This window comes from Python bivittatus, unplaced genomic scaffold, assembly GCF_059951505.1.
Source record: "Python bivittatus isolate LINGU-HERP-01145 unplaced genomic scaffold, Pbiv_v1 ctg000480_np1212, whole genome shotgun sequence".
In the NCBI taxonomy this organism is placed as follows: Eukaryota; Metazoa; Chordata; class Lepidosauria; order Squamata; family Pythonidae; genus Python; species Python bivittatus.
The window spans coordinates 58,525,252-58,543,574 of NW_028277075.1; the positions used below are offsets into that span (position 1 = coordinate 58,525,252).

An 18,323-nucleotide genomic window follows, 5' to 3' on the forward strand; every position below is an offset into this window, starting at 1 on the left:
GCCTGAGGCAAGTACCAAAAGAATTATATAAATAATTTAATTACTTGAATTAAATTATTGACCCCCCATATTGACCCCCCATATTGAAAGCGTTTAGACAAAAATAGTCCCATTGCTGACCTATGGGGCCTTACAAAAGCTTCTTCACTTGAACAAGTCCAGACCTGTTTCTTAAGAGCCTACTGGGAACTGACAAGAACACGTCAGCCGTCATGGTCAGAGCAGAAACAGATATCGACTTCATACACAGCCACTCAACCAAGTTTTTACCTATTGGCAAAGGATCCATTCAATGGACCCTGATAGGCTACTCAAAATATGTTTCACTGAACAAATAAGTATGGCTCAGCCCACCTCCTGGGTAAGCCAACTTACCGAAGTTATTTTATAACAGGTTTTCCACCCAATATTTACTCTGAACTGCCTCCCAGGCAAAGGAATTTTTTTAAAATAGAGAGTCCTAGATATCAGTGCCCAAACAGACATGGAGTTATTGGCAAAAAAATAGATCTTTAAATTGAATGGCTAAGAACAAAACCACTTTCCAAACTGAAAAATACCTGTCAATGAGTGACGCAATTCTTGTGAGAGGCCTATTCTAGAGCAAGGTTTGAGTTGTTGGATTCCATGGCTAAATATGGGTTCTTCCATCACTTACCATATCATAAGAGGATGTGTATATACAATGTCCCAGCCATCGAAGATATTGCTCGAGTTTTGTTTGATTGTCAACTGTATGCCCCTTTTAGGCTTAGATATTTAAAATCTCTACTTGAAAGGACAGCCCACTGGGGCCTGAATTGTAGACTCTCCTATTTCCTCCTAGGCCCTAATGTATACATTGTTAGCAGAACTGCTAAGTTTATAGACAAGGCCGTTCAGCTAAGAATCCATTATATTGAACAGATCAGGGTATCATATAAAGGCAATGTATTTATCTGAACATTGATTGTATTTAGTACATATGTATTTTATTATTGTATTTTCTTTTACCTATTTTATCCTGGAAATAGACCTTGTATTTTACCTTTATTTTATTTTCTTTGATATCATTGTAAGACTAGATGTGATGGACTGGTATGGTGGGAGGGGAGTAAAGAATGTGCTCTCATCTCCAGAGGAACGAGGAAGAGATAAGCGGAGGAGATTGGCACCTCCCTGAGAAATACCATCGGTATGAACTGGCTGAGCCTGAGAACTGGGCTCCAGTCTGGGAAGATTCCTGTAAATGGATTGTAGCTAATAAACCTTGCTGGATAATTTCTGTATGGTCTCCTGGATTTCCTTGGGCTAGGCCTGACATCAAACTTCCCAGACTCGAGCCCAGTTCCCAGGCTCAGCCAGTTCATACCGATGGTACTTCTCAGGGAGGTGCCAATCTCCTCCGCTTATCTCTTCCTCGCTCCTCTGGAGATGAGAGCACATTCTTTACTCCCCTCCCACCATTCCAGTCCATCACACTAATCAATCAATAAACTCTATGTATTATCTATCAATCGATCGATCTTCTGCACAATCAGCCTGCCTCATATTGTTCCCTTTGTTAACCAATTTCCCTTCACAAGGACACTGAACACGTGTAAAATGTCAGAGTTGAAGAAGGGAAGGCCAGTTGTATAGAGGCTGCACTGAAATAAGTGCCTAAGACATCTTAACAAAAGTGCCAGTCACTTGATCCATTCCTTTTATGTTTACCCTTAGCCTCTCCTTACACAATTGTATTCTATCTGTTCCTCAAGCTTATCCATGATGTATTAAGAATTATATTCACCATGATGATTGATATCTTTATGACATTGTTATATGTGTTTTACTTCTAAGTTCACATCAGTATACAATAGCATGCCATGGCTTAAAGTGTAGTAACAAACAACCAAAAATACAGTGGTACCTCTAGTTACGAACTTAATCCGTTCTGTGACTCTGGTTGCAACTTGAATTGGTCTCAAGTCGAGGTAAATTTTCCCATAAGGTTCAACGTAAATACGGTTAATCTGTTCCATCCTCTGAATTTGGTCGCACCACAAGGCAAATTTCCCCATAAGGTTCAATGTAAATACGGCTAATCCGCCCTCCGAATTTGGTCGCACCCCGAGGTAAATTTCCCCCATAAGGTTCAATGTAAATATGGCTAAACAGTTCTGAAACATATGCATTTTATTTTTAAACCTCAAAAACCTTCCAAAAGCCACAAAAACCTTCCAAATGCCACAAAACACACCACAAGCCTCACTGAACATCTCCTTGCTACCGCGATCTCGCCTACAGGAAGCCACGACCGCGTGGCAGCAGGGAAAATGGCTGCGGATCCGGTTCGTAAGTAGAGGCAACTTCGTAAGTAGAGGTAAATTTTTGGGGCCGGAGCTGGTCGTATCTCGAAAATTTCGTAAGTAGGGGCGTTCGTAAGTAGAGGTACCACTGTAGTGAGAAGTGTGGGCACTGATATCTCACTGCATGGCCATCATATTTACATAAGAAACGGAACAGAAATGATTGATATCTGCATAAATCAACTGAGAATTGATTTAATGTATAAGCATTGTTCTATGAAAAATTGCACTGTTACAATAGATCTATTTTTAGGGGACCAAAGACGACTTCTTTGTCATGGTAACAACATATCATTGGAAATTATTCTTATCTAGTTTGATGCTCTATATATTAGATACACTGCTATTCTTTGCATTTAACAGTGATTCCTTGTCTAATGTTGATTTCTCTGTTTTGTCGCACGTACAGGTTTTCCCAAAGTTTCAAATATTGTTATTGAACCAAGTGATGTTGATTATGGAGAAACTATAACTTTAACCTGTGACATCACAGATTTCCATCCTAAAAACATTTGTACTCAATGGTTCCTCGGAGATAATTCAATACGGAATGGTGCAATCACAAAGGGACCAGAGATGGCTTCTAATGATTGTTTCAAGTTAACTTCTGTGTTGCAACTAAGAGCTACTGCTTCAGTTTGTGATAAGGCCATTTGTTTCAGGGTGACTCATACGAAACTGAAAAAAGCCATTACGAGAGAAGTGTACCTAAAGCTTCCAGGTGGGTACCAAGAATCTTTTGGATTTATTCATCTTCTGATGGTAATTGATGAAGTTGGGGTGAGTTTACCCAACTTCATCAATAATGAAATTCAACAAGTGAGGAGTGTGGCACAGCCTCACTTCCTGCAAGTTATACCTGCAATGTTACTTAAAAGCAAATCTCCATATCTGTAGCACAGGTGTCTGTCTCTTGTTGTTGTTGTTATTAATAATAACAATAAATGGGCATCCAAAGGGCAGAAACATGACTTTTTTCTGCAAATTGCTTAAGATGATCGAAAGCTGTTGGTCCCCTTGATATGTTGCTCCTGGTGGCTATAGAGCAGTGGAATTTTTTCCAGGTTGTAGGCATACTTGGTCACTAAGTAAATGCCAGAGGTATACTCTAAGATTTAGTGGATGGGACCAAGACAAAAACTGAATTTGATCTCATTTCCCTTACTCTTAATTAAAATTAAATATAGTTAATATGAAAACTCTCCAAGCATATAGTAACTGAGTAATTATTAATTTGGTAATTAATTTAAAAATAGTAATTTTATCACACAGATCAAAAATTATAAGTTGGAGATTTCTGGGAGATGCAAGGCCACAAATACCTTGGGGGGTTGTCACAGGTTGCACACATCAGCTGTAGATTTGATTGACTGATTATGTGCCATCAAGTCATGTTCTACTCCTAGTGACTACATAGATAGATTTTCTCCATTATGATCTATCCCTAGCCTGGTCTTTCACGTCTTCCAAAGGTGTACCCATCACCACCGTAACTGAGTTCATGCACTTTGCAGTTGGTCATCCTCTTCTTCTCTTTCCTTCCACCCTTTCCAGCATTAGAGTCTTTTCCAGAGAGCTAGGTCTTTACATAATGTGTCCAAAGTAGGATAATTTGAGCCTGGTCATTTAAACCTTGAATGACAACTCTGGGTTGATTTGTTTGATGATCCATTGGTTTGTTTTTTTGGCTGTCCACAGTATTCTTAGGAGTCTTTTCCAACACCAAAGTTCAAAGTAATCAATATTCTCCCTATCCTGCTTCTTCAAAGTCCACCTTTTGCTTCCATAGAGTGTCACAGGGAATACCATGGCTTGCATGATTCTGATCTTTGTAGGCATAGATACATCCCAACATCTGAATATCTTTTCCAAGGCCTCCATAGCTGCTCTACCAAGTGCTAGTCTATGATATGTTTCTTCACAGCTTGTTCCTTTACTGTTGATGGTTGATCCTAAAAGGTAGAAGTATCCACCACTTGGATATCTTCATTGCCAGTTCCAAGGCTGGTTGTTCTACCTCTTATCATTAGTCTGGTTTTCTTTATATTTAATTTTAGTCCTCCCCCCCTTTTTTTTTTTACTTTGCTCTTTAACTTTTATGACTAAAGCTTGCAGATCCTTTGCATTTTCAGCTATCAGAGTAGGGTCATCAGCATAGTGCAGGTTATTGATGTTGGGGTTGATTATTTTATTCTACTGCTCTATTTTGCAGTTATTTATGTTTTATGTTTTATTATTGGAAACCACTTGGTGATTGTGAGAGGAAAAACAATGTAAAAACATCATAATAAAACAGTAACATAGCTGTATATCTCATATAGTAATGTAACCATGCCTTAGTTAGATTAGTACAGAAATACTTAAATAAATGAATGCCTATGTTGGAAAAGGAACCTAAGCCCAACTCAAGTATGATTAAAAGTAGTAAAACTCACAGAGTGGTAGTGAGCAGGTCTGCTCCTAGGGATGTCACACTGGGATGTGGCTTAAATCCTGTTTCAATCTTCCTTCAGGGATGACTGCAGAGTATGTTAAAAGCATCAAGATGGGAGCCACGACGCTACAATCAAAACTCCACCCATTTTTTATGCGTGTCATGTAACCAATACACATAACAAACAGGCAGAGCTTTGATTGCACTGTCGTGGCTGCCATTTTAACTTTTTTGACCACACCCTGCAGACACCCCTGTCTTTTTATCAAATGTGGGAGAATGTTTGTGGGATCAGATTATCTCACCTACCAGTAAGATGCATAGGCCTCCATCTCCAACCTCAGTGACACGCAAATGATGAAGCATGATGTCACAACATAACTCCTGCCCTTTCATACTTGAATTGCACATCAAGACACACACTTGTCCTCCTCCCACCACAGATGCCTGTAGTAACATATGTAACGCCATTATTGAATTTCAAGCCTGTGATGGAAACAAAGAAAAAGAGGTGTAAACTGTAGAATAAGCCACAACAAAAAAGTGTTGTTATGTCCAGCTTAAACGGTCGGCCATAGAGAAGGTTGCAGAAATGAATTCCGCCCATTGGGGTTTGTTACAAACGGTGCAGAAAGTGTCTTCAGCTTGTGCTTGGTGAAAACTGTGCAGTTGATCTTATGGAGTGGTCTCATACAATAGTTCCTTTATGCAAGACTATAGAGGATCCGCCCTTAAATGATGTTCTAATCCTTCCTTTATTAATCATATTAATCCAAGGTTTGGAAGCTTACTACATTGTCATTTCAGCTCAATTTTTTTCCTTTTCATTTAGCCAAACGCCCTGTTGTGTCTGAAATAAAGGCAACCCTAGCTCACAAGAGCATCCTTCTTGAAATTTCTATATCACAATTTGCACCTCATGATATACAAGTAAGATGGTACCAAGGCTGGAAACAAATATCTGAAAATATCAATCCCAGTAACATAGACATTGGAGAAGATCACTTATGTTATTTTGTAAGTAAAATACACTTAGAGCCAAAAGCAATAGACTTTGGGAAGACAATACGATGCGAAGTTAAACATCCAACATCTACTGAGGAAAAAAGCTTAATACTGAATAGCAGAGGTAAGTGCGGATATGTACATATATACTGTATATATTGAAGGAATATCCAGACTAGTGATTGTTTTCCAATAATTGAATGTGCAATTGTTTCCCAATTATTATAACGGATCCAAAGTTCTCCCTTGTCAAATAATAACAATAGAGACAGAAAAACTGTAGTGTAAGCAGTGTTAGCTACATAAAGAAAAGTGCTATGTATTAGCCTATTAGTCACTCCACCATAACACATTACTGAGCGAATGCAACTCTCCTTTTGCTGTACCTGCTAATGCAGGCTGTTGATATCCGTGGCCCAGATCAGTGTTTCTTAAACTTTTTGCCCTTGAGACTCCTTCACACTTTTAAAAATTATGGAGGACCCCAAAAGAGCTTCTGCTTGTATGGGTTATATTTATCGATATTTACCCTATTGAAAATTAAAATTGATGCATTCGCTGCCACTACCACTTCTTACAATTGTTTGATGGGATTTTAATAATGTATTATTTTTCAATATTGGCTGGCAAATAATTTTGAATGTGGGGACCCCCGAGTGGGTCTTGGGGGACCCCTGGGGCCCTCAGACCACACATTGAGGAGCACTGACCTAGATGCTAAGCAGCCCACGATCAGTCTGTAACTACTAGTGATGGTCCTTTATTCCAGGCCAGGAGGTTCTGTGACTGTTCAGATCACCTCTTGGGTGGCATCCAGCCTGCTCCCACATTCTTCTAGGTTTATAACTTGACTATCCATATCTGTCTGCATAGGAGAGATGAGGGAAGTACATAACTACAGTGGGTTAAATACTACATAGGGCACAGGATTGCAGCATGTTATCTTTTTGGCTTATAAAAGTTTCCCAAACTATGTCAGTTTGATTCCCATTTTGCTGGTGTGGTGGATGAGATCTATAATAGAAGACAGAAGCTCTTAAACAGTATATTAAAAAGTGAAAGGCAAGCCACAAATAGAACTGACTTATTTCAACAAGTATAGAAAACTATTTTTTTTTTCAAATTTCTGAGTGATGGCCATGTAGTTCTATTTGCATGAGAAATACTAATGTATCTGGTACCACTTTAAAGCAAATAGACTGATGATGATGATGATGATGATGAAAAATTGTTTGATGAGCTGTTCTGGTGAAGCGGACTCTATTCCACAAACATTTGTCCCACAGTCAGTTTTTTAAGTTTCAGAAGACTTTTTATCTGGTTAGAGTGGATTCTATTCAGAAGCAGCGGTGTCCACAGTGATGTCCAAGCTGATCCAGCTGATGAAAGCAGCATCACGTTGACACCATATGAGCCCTGCCTCTTTTATATGTGCATTATGACATTACACGCATGTCGAAAAGGAGGAGAGTTTGTGGCACAATATTGCTATTATCAATTTAACAAAAGCAGTCACCATGTTTTATTATCACCCATAACTTTCGGTTATTAAGAAGTATAAAAATCCTAGTAAGGAGCTTAAGTATATCATTTTTTTTCTTTTGCGGTTTAATGTTGAATGTATCCAAGAGCTAGACTGATTTTTTTGTATAAATATTACTTGAATGGTTCTTGGCCCTACAACAACATGAAATGCTCTTCCTGAAAGGTAATTGGGAGTGATTGACTGACTTGAAAGCATATTGTTTTTACTGTAAACTGTCCAGAGTCACTCCGCAGTATGATGGGTGCTGACAAATTTAAAATATACATACATACATAAAATAAAATAAAATGAAATAAAATAAAATAAAATATTAATACTGGCTCTGAACTATGACAAATACTCATTAGACAGATTATTGTGATATGTCTTGAAGTGCGTTCCAAAGCTTAAAAGAGTTAACTTATTGTTCTAATTCCAAGATTTCTCTGGATTTCTTGAGGAAACCCAACATCATCTATGAGTCATAACCACTTCGAACTCCTACAAAGTGAGTATTAAACTCTGAATGTAAGTAAAATCAGATATGCACATAGATTATCACATTGGTGATCATCTGTGTCAATTTGAGTTTCATACTTAGATTTATGGTTGACAGTAGCCAAAAAATTATGATCTAGAAAGAAGGAGGGAAGGGGAAGACAGTCTGTGTAGGCAGAACAGGAAAGTATGTGGGAGAGGGAATCTGCTTGCTGTGAATCAAGTACAGCTTTCCTAGCAGACTGATGCATGGAGACCTGATTCAGTTATCACTGTCAGGGATGAAGGTGATAGAAGGAACTATGCTGAACTACAGTAATCTATTATTCATTTTGCCAAGTGCACCTGTATTAAACCCTTATCCATGATTTAATAGTGGATGAGAGGGCTGACATGGCATGTATAATTAAGACCTGGTGAGGCACAGAACTCTTCTTTTGGAAAGGTGCCATCTGGATTTTGAGTATGGCAAAAGCTGTCACCCCAGATCAGAGGCAGTGGAGTGGCTATAGTTTCTGGAGAGACCCTAATAGCTTTCAGAGGCCTCAGATCTCCGCTGTGTGGCTGAGCACAGATAGGAATGTTTTAAAGAATTACCTTGTAGTGATAAGAGCAGCAAAACATAACTATTTTCCCACTGTTATTGCATCTGCAAAGAGTTGTCCAGCCACCTTGATCAGAATAATCCAATCTCCCCTGGGGAAGGAGGAACCTGCAAAACATCTACAGGGCCATTGTGAAGACTATTCTAGGCATCTGTTGGATAACTGCTAGGAGATCAAACCAGTCAATCTTAAAGGAAATCAACCCTGATTGCTCATTGGAAGGATTGATAATGAAGCTCAAGCTCAGATACTTTGGTCACCTAATGCGAAGAGAGGACTCCTTGGAAAAGACCCTGATGCTGGGAAAGATTGAAGGAAAGGAGAAGAGGACGGCAGAGAATGAGATGGTTAGATAGTATCACTGAAGCAATGAGCATGAAACTGAGCAAACTCAGGGAGGCAGTGAAGGACAGGAAGGCCTGGCGCAATATGGTTCATGGGGTCACGAAGAGTCGGACATGACTTAACGACTGAACAACAACAACAAAGACTTCAGCTATCCAAGTCCCTTGGAGATGACTGGGGCAATGTCTAGCCTAGTTACGTGGGAAGAGTTTGAACCTGTTGGACCCAAGGAAGTGGACAGGGTCTTCAGTGCTGTGAATGCAGCCCAGTGTATATTAGATCCATGCTTACCTGGTTGGATAAAGTCTTCCAGGAAAAGACATGCTTCCTTGAAGGAGGGAGTAATACCACCAGTTTTAAAGAGGTGGTGGTCCATCCCCTCCTCAAGAACACTTTGCTGGATCCAGCAGTACTGGACAATCATACTTTACATTCCTTTTACTCTTAATCCCAACTTGATGCTTTTCTGGGGTGTGGGGGTAGGCAGCTGGCAGCACATTTGCTGTGAATGGAAGCTAAAATAAAACACATCTCACCCATTCCTTATGATCTTCATTGGCTACAAGTTCTTTTCTACTCCAGTTGAATATGGTAATATTAACTTGTGAAGCCCCTCATAGCTTGGAACCACAGTAACTAAATGAATGCCTCTTCCTGTATGTTCCTACCCATACTCTACCATTGTCTTCAAAGGACTTGCTCTGGATGCCCTCCTCCTCCCTGGAAAGGGTCTTTTTATTGGTGCCCCCTGGTTTTGGGATGTTTTCTTCAGTGATGTGTGGCTGGCAATGTGTTTCTTGGGTTTTTTGGCACTAAATCCTTTTTTTTATTCGTTTGTTTGCTTAATTCTCCCAGTTCTATGAATACCGCTGTGATAAAGGTTGGCTGGAAAAAAGTGCCCTCAGCCTTTGGATTGCTTCTTTATCCTAGGAAAAGCAAGACCAGACAATACGATGTTGTATGCTCATTGTTTAAAAATCAAATTACAGCGATTTGTATAAATATGATGTCACTACATTTGTACTTTAGTAAAACTAGAGACATTTTATTAAATTATTATATTTTTTTAAAAAAATTCTTTTGAGTTGGCTGTATAGCCCTTTTTATATATATAGCTTTTTTCAAACCATTTAGAAAGGTATCAATACCTTTTGTTTTCAATTGCTATCATTTTCAAAACTCAGTAAAATTACAAGAAAAAAATGAATATACTTGTAATATTTTAAATTTTTATTGCCACTTTGTCTCTCCATGATGATTTTAATGGATGCTTTTATACTTGTTTTAATCTTCAGTTTGTTTATTTATTTAATTACAATTGTAAACTGTTGTAAAGCAGTTCAAGATTTTAAATGGGAAACAGCAGTCAAAAGTTTAAATAAATAAATAAATAAAGCCCTGTCTTCATTATTATATCCTTGGCAAATCTAAGATGACCTTCTCATTATAAAGTTGAAATTATTATTAAAGTTAAAATTATTCTGGAAAACTACTAGCTTCCTTTTGGTAAATACAGCATTTAAACATCTTGATTTTTTAAAAAGAAGGTTTTTTTTGTAGTTAAATACAAGTCTTAAGACAGAATGGCAATATCTTGGCTTCCAAGGGAATGACTTGATGAAATCACTGAAGGGCTTATGCTTGAAATGGTTTATGCCTTTGGGTCTTCCAGCCTTAATTGTTTTAGGTACATAACAGCAGCAGAACAGAGATGGAAAGTAAGATACCAGATATTCCCTCCTCTATTCTGTACCATGTATGAAACAATTTGGTGGCCATAGATGATGTATCCAACACAGTGAAGTGAAACAAACAAAGAAATCCTTCCAATGGAAGAGAATATATGTAGCTCAAGGTTGAACTGTGCAGCCCTTGGTGCTCTCTGAGCTTGGTTGTTTGCTTGCAGATGTTTCATTACCCAACTAGGTAACATCATTGGTGCTAGTGAGTGTGGGCTTTGCCCCCCTTTTTTTAAGTTTCTAAAGTAAACCAAAAGACCCAGCAGCCTATGAAGAAAAAACAGGAGTCATCTACAACATACCGTGTAACAGCCACTATGTAGGAAAGACAGGCAGAAGACTAGCATGAACACCAACTAGTAGTCAGAAAACATGATGAAAACTCCTAATCTCACAACACATGGACAAACTCAACCATGTTTCAACTGGAAAACTGTGAACATCCTAGACCAAGCTAAATCCAAAAACGCTAGGCAATTCCTGGAAGCTTGGCATTCAGACAAGTCAGCCATCAATAGATGCATAGAGATCAACCATATTTACACAACATTCAAAAGAGACAATAAAAAAGCTAAGAAGGAAACAAAAAGACCAGAGCACATCCTCTCCAGCAGCCAACACCCAGATAAGTAGGGATTAACACTAGACAAATAATCAAGCAGAAAACAATGCCCTAATCAAGGAACTACCAAGGAGAAAACCACACGCACACACACCCAACATTGGCAAGGCAAGCTACTATATATAAACAGGGAGCAAACCCCACATTCACTTGCACTGATGATGTTACCTAGTTGGGTAATGAAATGTCTGCAAGCAAACAATGAAGCTCAAAGAACACCAAGGACTCCACAGAAATCCTTTCCTTTATCAAAATGAATTAGAAAATGAGTTTCTATATGTATAAATAAGGTCCACATGTTTGCTAATGTTATGGATGGGCAAACCTAGAAAGGTGATACTGCTACTTTCCTTTTAATTTTGTTATCTCATAACAATCTCTCAGCAGGGACTCAAGAATCGTTCATAATATTTCTGTTGTGTACAAATGTAACACAAATATATTGGTGAATCTCTATGGAAAATCTATGGAAAAAAATCAGTAAAATTTGCACCAAGCTATAATCTCAGGGAAAATTGGTACAAAATGTGCTACAGATAGTATATAACTCTGTTAACAATTGCCAAGATAGATAAATCATACAACAATAAATGTTGGAAATGCCACAAAAAAGAAGGAATGTTTTATCATATGTGGTGGTTATGCAAACAAACAAACAAAAACCCTTGAAATTACTGGAAAGAAATTACACCCAAACATTCAGAAAATTCCGAAAATAAAATTTGAATTAAAACCACAAATATTGTTGTTGGGTATGATTCCAGAGAATATAAATGAAAGACATTGTAATTTATTAAGATATATGCTGACAGTGGCAAGAATCAGTCTGGCACAGCATTGGAAAAGAGAAAGCTTGGCATCAACACAGGATTGGGAGATTAAAATTGGAGAATATGCGGGAATGGGAAAAGTGTAGCTTCGCAGCAGAAGTCTAACCAAATTCAAACAGGAATGGTTCCCTTATATATAACATATCTCACAGCAAGGCAAGCTCAGCCACTTAGAATAGGGTTTTTGAAGAAACAAAAAGTTTTAATAATAATAATCCAAACAGAAATGAGTAATAATGTCAAACGTAAGGTACAAAAATATTAACATAGTAATTAGTGGCTGGGGGGAAATGGTGGTAGGAGGATGAGAAAGAAAGAGAAGGTGTTACCAGATTGCCCTTTTTATAATTTTTAAAAATCCTTTTGGTTTGTTTTTTCTTTTTTTTTTAACTTTTTTTCCAAAATATTTTATGTATGGACATGTATCTTTTCCATTTTCCCTTTTTTCTTTTTTCTTTCTTTTTATGCATGTTTTACTTAATAAAAAAAGAGTTGTTAAAAAAGAAAACCAAATATTTCAATAGATGTTTCAATTACACCTCTTTCAACAAGAAATAATACTTTATAAATGACCTCATTGCATTTACAGTATGTTGCTGGAGATGCAATGAAAGCAATGCTTTATTTAAATATATTGTTCCATTTGGGAAAGGAGTTATTACATGTATAAACTCAACTTTGAGATTTAATATTTTCAGATGTTTATATTCTTTTGAAGTTTATCACAAGGGAGTTGACATCTGAACAAAGAAAATGGATTTTCTGTATCTTACGTATAGCCAAAAGACTTACTGTTCAACACTGGAAAGACAAACATATATGCCCAACTATTCAGTGGCTGCAAAAATGATTACTATAGATTAGCTACGGGTGACTGCAACAAATCATGGCTTCCATTTATTGATGTATATATGTCTGTAAATATATGCCCTGCATGTTTTTGTTTTTGTTTTTTTAGCTTTTTTCTCCCTTCTTTTATAATTTTGTGTATTTTTTTGTTTTCCGTATTAGTTACTTAAAAAAAAACCTTCTGTTTGAAGTAAGCCACACGTTTATCACTAATGGGATACATTTAGAGTTTTGAAGGGCACCCACAGATTTCCTTGTAAGGTATTGCCTGAACTTCCAAAAACCATTTCATGTTCAAATGGTTCTCTGAGGCATGAAAAGCCTTTCAATTAACTAAGAACACAAATATATTACAGCCTCAAACTGATACTACCAGTACATAGGAATACATTTTTAGGTGAGAGCCATAGTTCAGCACAGTATCTATACAATCAAATAATTAATATATATCAATACATTAAGGCTTCAGAATTAGAGAGCAGCTAACCCATTTGAGGTGAAGAAGCAAGACAGCATTGATTTTCCAAGAGAAAGCAAAAACTCAATTTCTGGTAGGTTGCTTTTAATGCTTTCATAGTTTTATATATCTATATTTGTATCTATATCCATATATCCCTAAATATTTAGTATCATGTTTGGAAGTGGTTTAGATGAAATAAACAATGAGCTACTCTAATTTCTTTTAGTAATATTACTAGGTTATAAACTTTCACTTTTTTCTTTTCTGAGATAAACTGTTAAGGAAAATGTTTTGTTTACTTCATCTTACAGACATGATTAGAAGCTAGATTTATCCACTTATCTGCTCCTACCCCACCACACCTCTGGAAATACTCATTTCATTTCCCAATACATACCTTATCACAGGACTTATATTATTATTAGTGCATAATGTGAGATTTAATATTTAATAGTAAAAAGAGTAGTATAATTTAAAAGGTTAAACCATTGTAATAGCTCCACACTGTTTTTATCAGAAGTTATTTCAAATAAGTGCAAAACAGTGCAAAAAAGTGGCACCTCCCTATTAAATATTATCTGAAACCCAACAGGTCCTCTCTCATCCCCTAAAAGCCTGCCAGGAAAGGAAAAAGGAAAAAGGGGAAAGGAAAGGAAAGGAAGAGGGAGGGAGGGAGGGAGGGAGGGAGGGAGGGAAGAAGGAAGGAAGGAAGGAAGGAAGGAAGGAAGGAAGGAAGGAAGGAAGGAAGGAAGGAAGGAAGGAAGGAAGGAAGGAAGGAAGGAAGGAAGGAAGGAAGGGCAGCCATGAAATCTGCACTGTGGAGGAAATGAAGTTTTTGATTTGTCATTAATGACAATTCCACGTACTCTAAAACTAATCAAAATTCTGCATCCTATATGATTAGGAAGAGCAAATACTTTGAATCATTCATCCATGGCAGCATTGCCTACAACAACTGTTCCAACCTGATCACCTTGCCATAGCCAGTTACTTTAAAAAAACAAATAGAAAGGAGACTCTGCTAGGAAGCGTTTACTGTACACACGTAAGAAATCTACATTCCTGGAGTTACTCCTCATTAAGCTGAAGAACCACAAACTAAACTGCTTCCCTAGAAGTGGGCTTTTGATGTCCTGTCTTTTATTAGCCTCAGTCTGGGACAGGATGTGCCATTTTGTATTACATAAACCGTTCTTGCCACATAATCAAAAATAGTACAGAGTGTCATTTGCTGCACAGTAACTGAAATGTCTAAACACACTTCAAATTTGCAGACTTGCCCTCTCGTTAATCAAAGTGCAAGGGCTGCTTCAGAACTAGGATATGATTTCATCATGGATTTAATTTAACCAAACAGGTTTAGCTCACTCCCTCTTCAGGATGTCCCAGTCCTCTGCCCAGTCTCAGGTCACCTTCCCAGTTCCCCCCCTAAGTGTGAAATAAAGGAGGCAGTGGGGCTACAAGAAGGCACAAGCAACAAATTGCAAAGAAAATCAGGGCTTTCAAGTGAGGTAAAAGTAAAGAAATGTGAGCAGTACAGCATGTCGCACAAGCTGAAGTCACAAAGACAAAGCCAAGGAAATCCCTTTATAGCTTAACACCACATGTGAACCTGGACATTGTGGTTGCTAACTCAAGTTTTAAAGTGTAGTACGTTCTGTGAATCTAGCCATTGTGGCTTGTTCAAGAAACCATTGTTAAAAGAACCCACCGCCTACAGCAATGTGTGAATCCAGCCATGAAAAAAAGCTGGTTCTATTGACACTTTTTTCTCAAGCAGCTTTATTGAATCATAAGCTTCAACCAGCTTACGGCAGCCATATTTGTTTGTTTGCTTGCTCGCTTACTTATTTTTAAGGTGTATAAGGCCGCCCAACTCAAAACAATGTGATTCTGGGCAGTGTACAGCCTAAAAATGCATTCCTCTGAAAACACCGTAGCTTATTTTAGACTGATTATTTTTCCCTGAATAACATAGAGTTTTTTTCTGATAATATATTTTGGTCAAGCATAATGGGAGTAATAGTTGAACAGGTCAAGAAGATGCCAGGCTAAAGAAGGTTGCAGTAATGTGATGGATGGGCTGTGCTGAGTTCTGTGTTGTGAGCAGGGGTGAAGCCCTCAGGGAGTGGGGATGGAACCTGGAGTGGGTGGGGCCACCCCTTCTCTTTCTTACCTTCCTTGTTTCTCTGATGGCTTCCCTCCTCCCAGGCTGAAAGAAAGCAGCTAAGCTTTTCCAGGGGTTCAGATGGTACTTTTGCAGTGTGAGCTACAGGTGATGTGAAATATTACTGCTTTGCAATATTTCATACTGGGGAAAAAACTCAAAATGGAAGGTGACAGACTGGGAATCCAATTACATAAAATGTCCATGTGGTGATTTCTGAGGAGCAACTATTTTTGCTTTGCTATTAAAAATGTGTCAGCAACAGTTCAATGTTGAATGAAGGAGTTTAATGAAGTTTAAATTTAAAAGTTTAATGAAGGCAAAGAAAGCGGGAATTCCCCAACATCCCACGTGTTTGTTTATTCCATCTTAGTCTTGATGTGTCTCAGAAGCCCATCAAGAGACAGCTGCTGCAATGCCTCCTGTGTGGTGAGGTCTTCTCTGACAGAGGCCACATCTTTAGGACATACCAAAGTGTTTACTCACTGTACTGCCTTGAGCAACTCTGCTCCTATTACACTGACTCTGGATTCTTTGCATTTGCAACCTGTGAAGAGACAAGGGACTGGTGAAGTTGTCTAGCTTGTGACCTTGAAAGGTATGCTACTTTTAATGGAAGCAAAATATGAGCAAGCAAGGTTAACTTGGCTGAGGCAAATAAATTGTGCATCTCATTATCTCCTGTTATTTGTGTTAACATTTCAGTCAATTCTTCCTCCCTGGACTGAATTGTCAGCTCTTTTTCATGTGGCTGTTACTGTGTCATACAGATTCAATGCAGAAGATTGTTGGATTGTGTTGTGATGCTCTCAATGTTCTGCCTTGCAAAAGAGGCACCTTGTTTGGCTCTTATTGTTCACATGTTCCTGCAGCTTGTTCTGGAGTTGTCCAATGAACAAATTGGCCTTCATGACAGTGCACCCTGTCATGAAGGTCTCCCCCAACCAGGCATTAGAAAACAAGGGTGCCCACTGCAGTTCTGTGCCTCTGAGGTGAGCCAGAAACTCAGAGAATCAATAACGAGCAAGCAAGAACAATAGAGATGCTACTGTGCAAGTTCCCTCCCTCTTTGTATGCAGCTCCAAGCGTGCAAGACGTTACCTCACAGTCTGTCACTCCTCCCTGTTATGGGACAACAGCCATGAGGAGCTTCCAAATATGGGATGCTTTCTGGATTCCTGCGTGGCAAGCCAGGTGCCATGCAGCCTTCTCCAGTCCGAAACTCTCTGGATTGCTGGACTACAGTTTCAACAATCCAGTGTAGTCAGGCTGGTGTGGGGTGATGGGAGATGTAGACCAACAGGCCAGAAGGATTCCAGGTTGGGGAAGGCTGATCTCAAGGTTAATGGGCATACCATGTGATCTTTCTCCAGGCAGAACTGAATCAGTGGATGCTGCTGTCACCAAGAAAGAAGGCTGGTCTGGATACGGTCCCCCACACTCCAAATAGATTAATGCTGTCCAAGTAGATACAGCGGATCATCTCCTTGGCACTGCCTGTACATATACAGTCTTAGGTGTTAGATTTTTTTTAAAAAATATTGCTATAATGTTTTGTGTTGCAAGACACAGTCTTGGAATGAGATCTGAATGCAATATCCGGCATCCTTATGTGAATTATGTTTGAGGAAATGGGTGAGTGCAGTATGATTACCTCCTAAAGATTTTTTAAATTTAATTTTTTTTTTAGGATTCAAACCATCATATTGTTTTGGTCAGCTGAAAATTAGCAAAATTGCACATTCGCTTATACTGTGTTTTCTTACTGTCTTTTTGGCCTTCTTTTTCAAAGAATCATAAAATGTAGGGGTTGAAAATTACAGATCCTCTGGCTAAACTCCTGTCCAGAGCAGGAATGCACTATTAGACTATCCGACCATCCAGCCTCCAACTACGCAGAGTCCACCAGCCCCAAAGGCAGTCTGCTCCATTGCCAAACAGCTTTTACTGTTAAGATTTTTTTCTTTATATTCAAGGGGAATCTGTGCATGTGTGTATACCTTTGAGTCAGTAGGTACCTTTGACTCCTGTTAACTGCCTGGACAAGTCCCTGCAGTTTTCTTGGCAAGATTTCAGAAGTGGTTTGCCATTGCCTCCTTCCTAGGGCTAAGAGAGAGTGACTGGCCCAAGGTCACCCAGCTGGCTTTGTGCCTACAGTGGGACTAGAACTCACAGTCTCCTGGTTTCTACCCCAATGCCTTAACCATTACATCAAACTGGCTCTCTACTACTACCTTCTCATTTAAACCCAATGTTTCCTGTCCTGTCTTCTAAGCAAGTCTGAAAAATTCTTGTACATGACAGCCCTTCAGACATGTCTCCCTGTTATCTCCTCTTCAGGCTAATATCCCCAATGCCTCTAATCATTCCTTGTTTTTCGTTCCAGGTCTCTTAAGATCTTGGTTATTCTTCTCTTGACACAGTTCAGGTAGTCTCTGCCTTTCCTGAAATGAGATGCCCAGAACTGGATGCAATATTTTAGGTGCTGTCTGACCAACACAGCATAGATACGAATGATGACTTTGGTTGATTTTGACATTATAATTCTGTTGAAATAGTGTAGGTTTAAATGTGTGTGTGTGTGTGTGCATGTGTTTTGTTTTGTTGCAGCTGCATTATACTGCTGGCTTCTGTGCAACTCATGATCCACCAAGATACTCAGATTCTTTTTGCATCTTGCTGGTTCTTGTCCACTGTTACAGCTTGTCAAGGTCCTCCTGAATTGTGATACTATCCTCTGAGATGTTTACCATCCTACCTGCTTTTGCATCATCTGCCTATTTAATAATTCCATTCTCTAATCCCTCATCCATTTATAAATATGTTGAACAGCATAGAGTGTAGAATAGAGCCCTGTAGCACGGTATTGGCTATTGCCCTCCAGCTGGACATAGAACCACCGATGTACCCTCAC

The 18,323-nt window shown here is 38.7% G+C and overlaps 1 protein-coding gene across 2 annotated transcripts in view; it reads left to right on the forward strand.

Annotated features, from left to right (window-relative positions):
* Window positions 1-16,071, forward strand: part of NCR3LG1 (natural killer cell cytotoxicity receptor 3 ligand 1) — a 29,886-nt gene extending 13,815 nt beyond the window's left edge. Inside the window, exons 8-11 of one of the 2 annotated variants that reach the window (XM_025168706.2) lie at window positions 2,740-3,051; window positions 5,597-5,893; window positions 7,735-7,802; window positions 15,783-16,071. In XM_025168706.2, the coding sequence (XP_025024474.1) occupies window positions 2,740-3,051; window positions 5,597-5,893; window positions 7,735-7,775 (650 nt within the window). In that variant the 3' untranslated portion in view covers window positions 7,776-7,802; window positions 15,783-16,071. Of the gene's footprint in view, window positions 1-2,739; window positions 3,052-5,596; window positions 5,894-7,734; window positions 7,803-8,449; window positions 9,776-15,782 lie in introns of those variants that run through there. The other variant, XM_025168705.2, reaches the window with a different exon arrangement.
* Window positions 16,072-18,323: the final 2,252 nt, after the last annotated feature.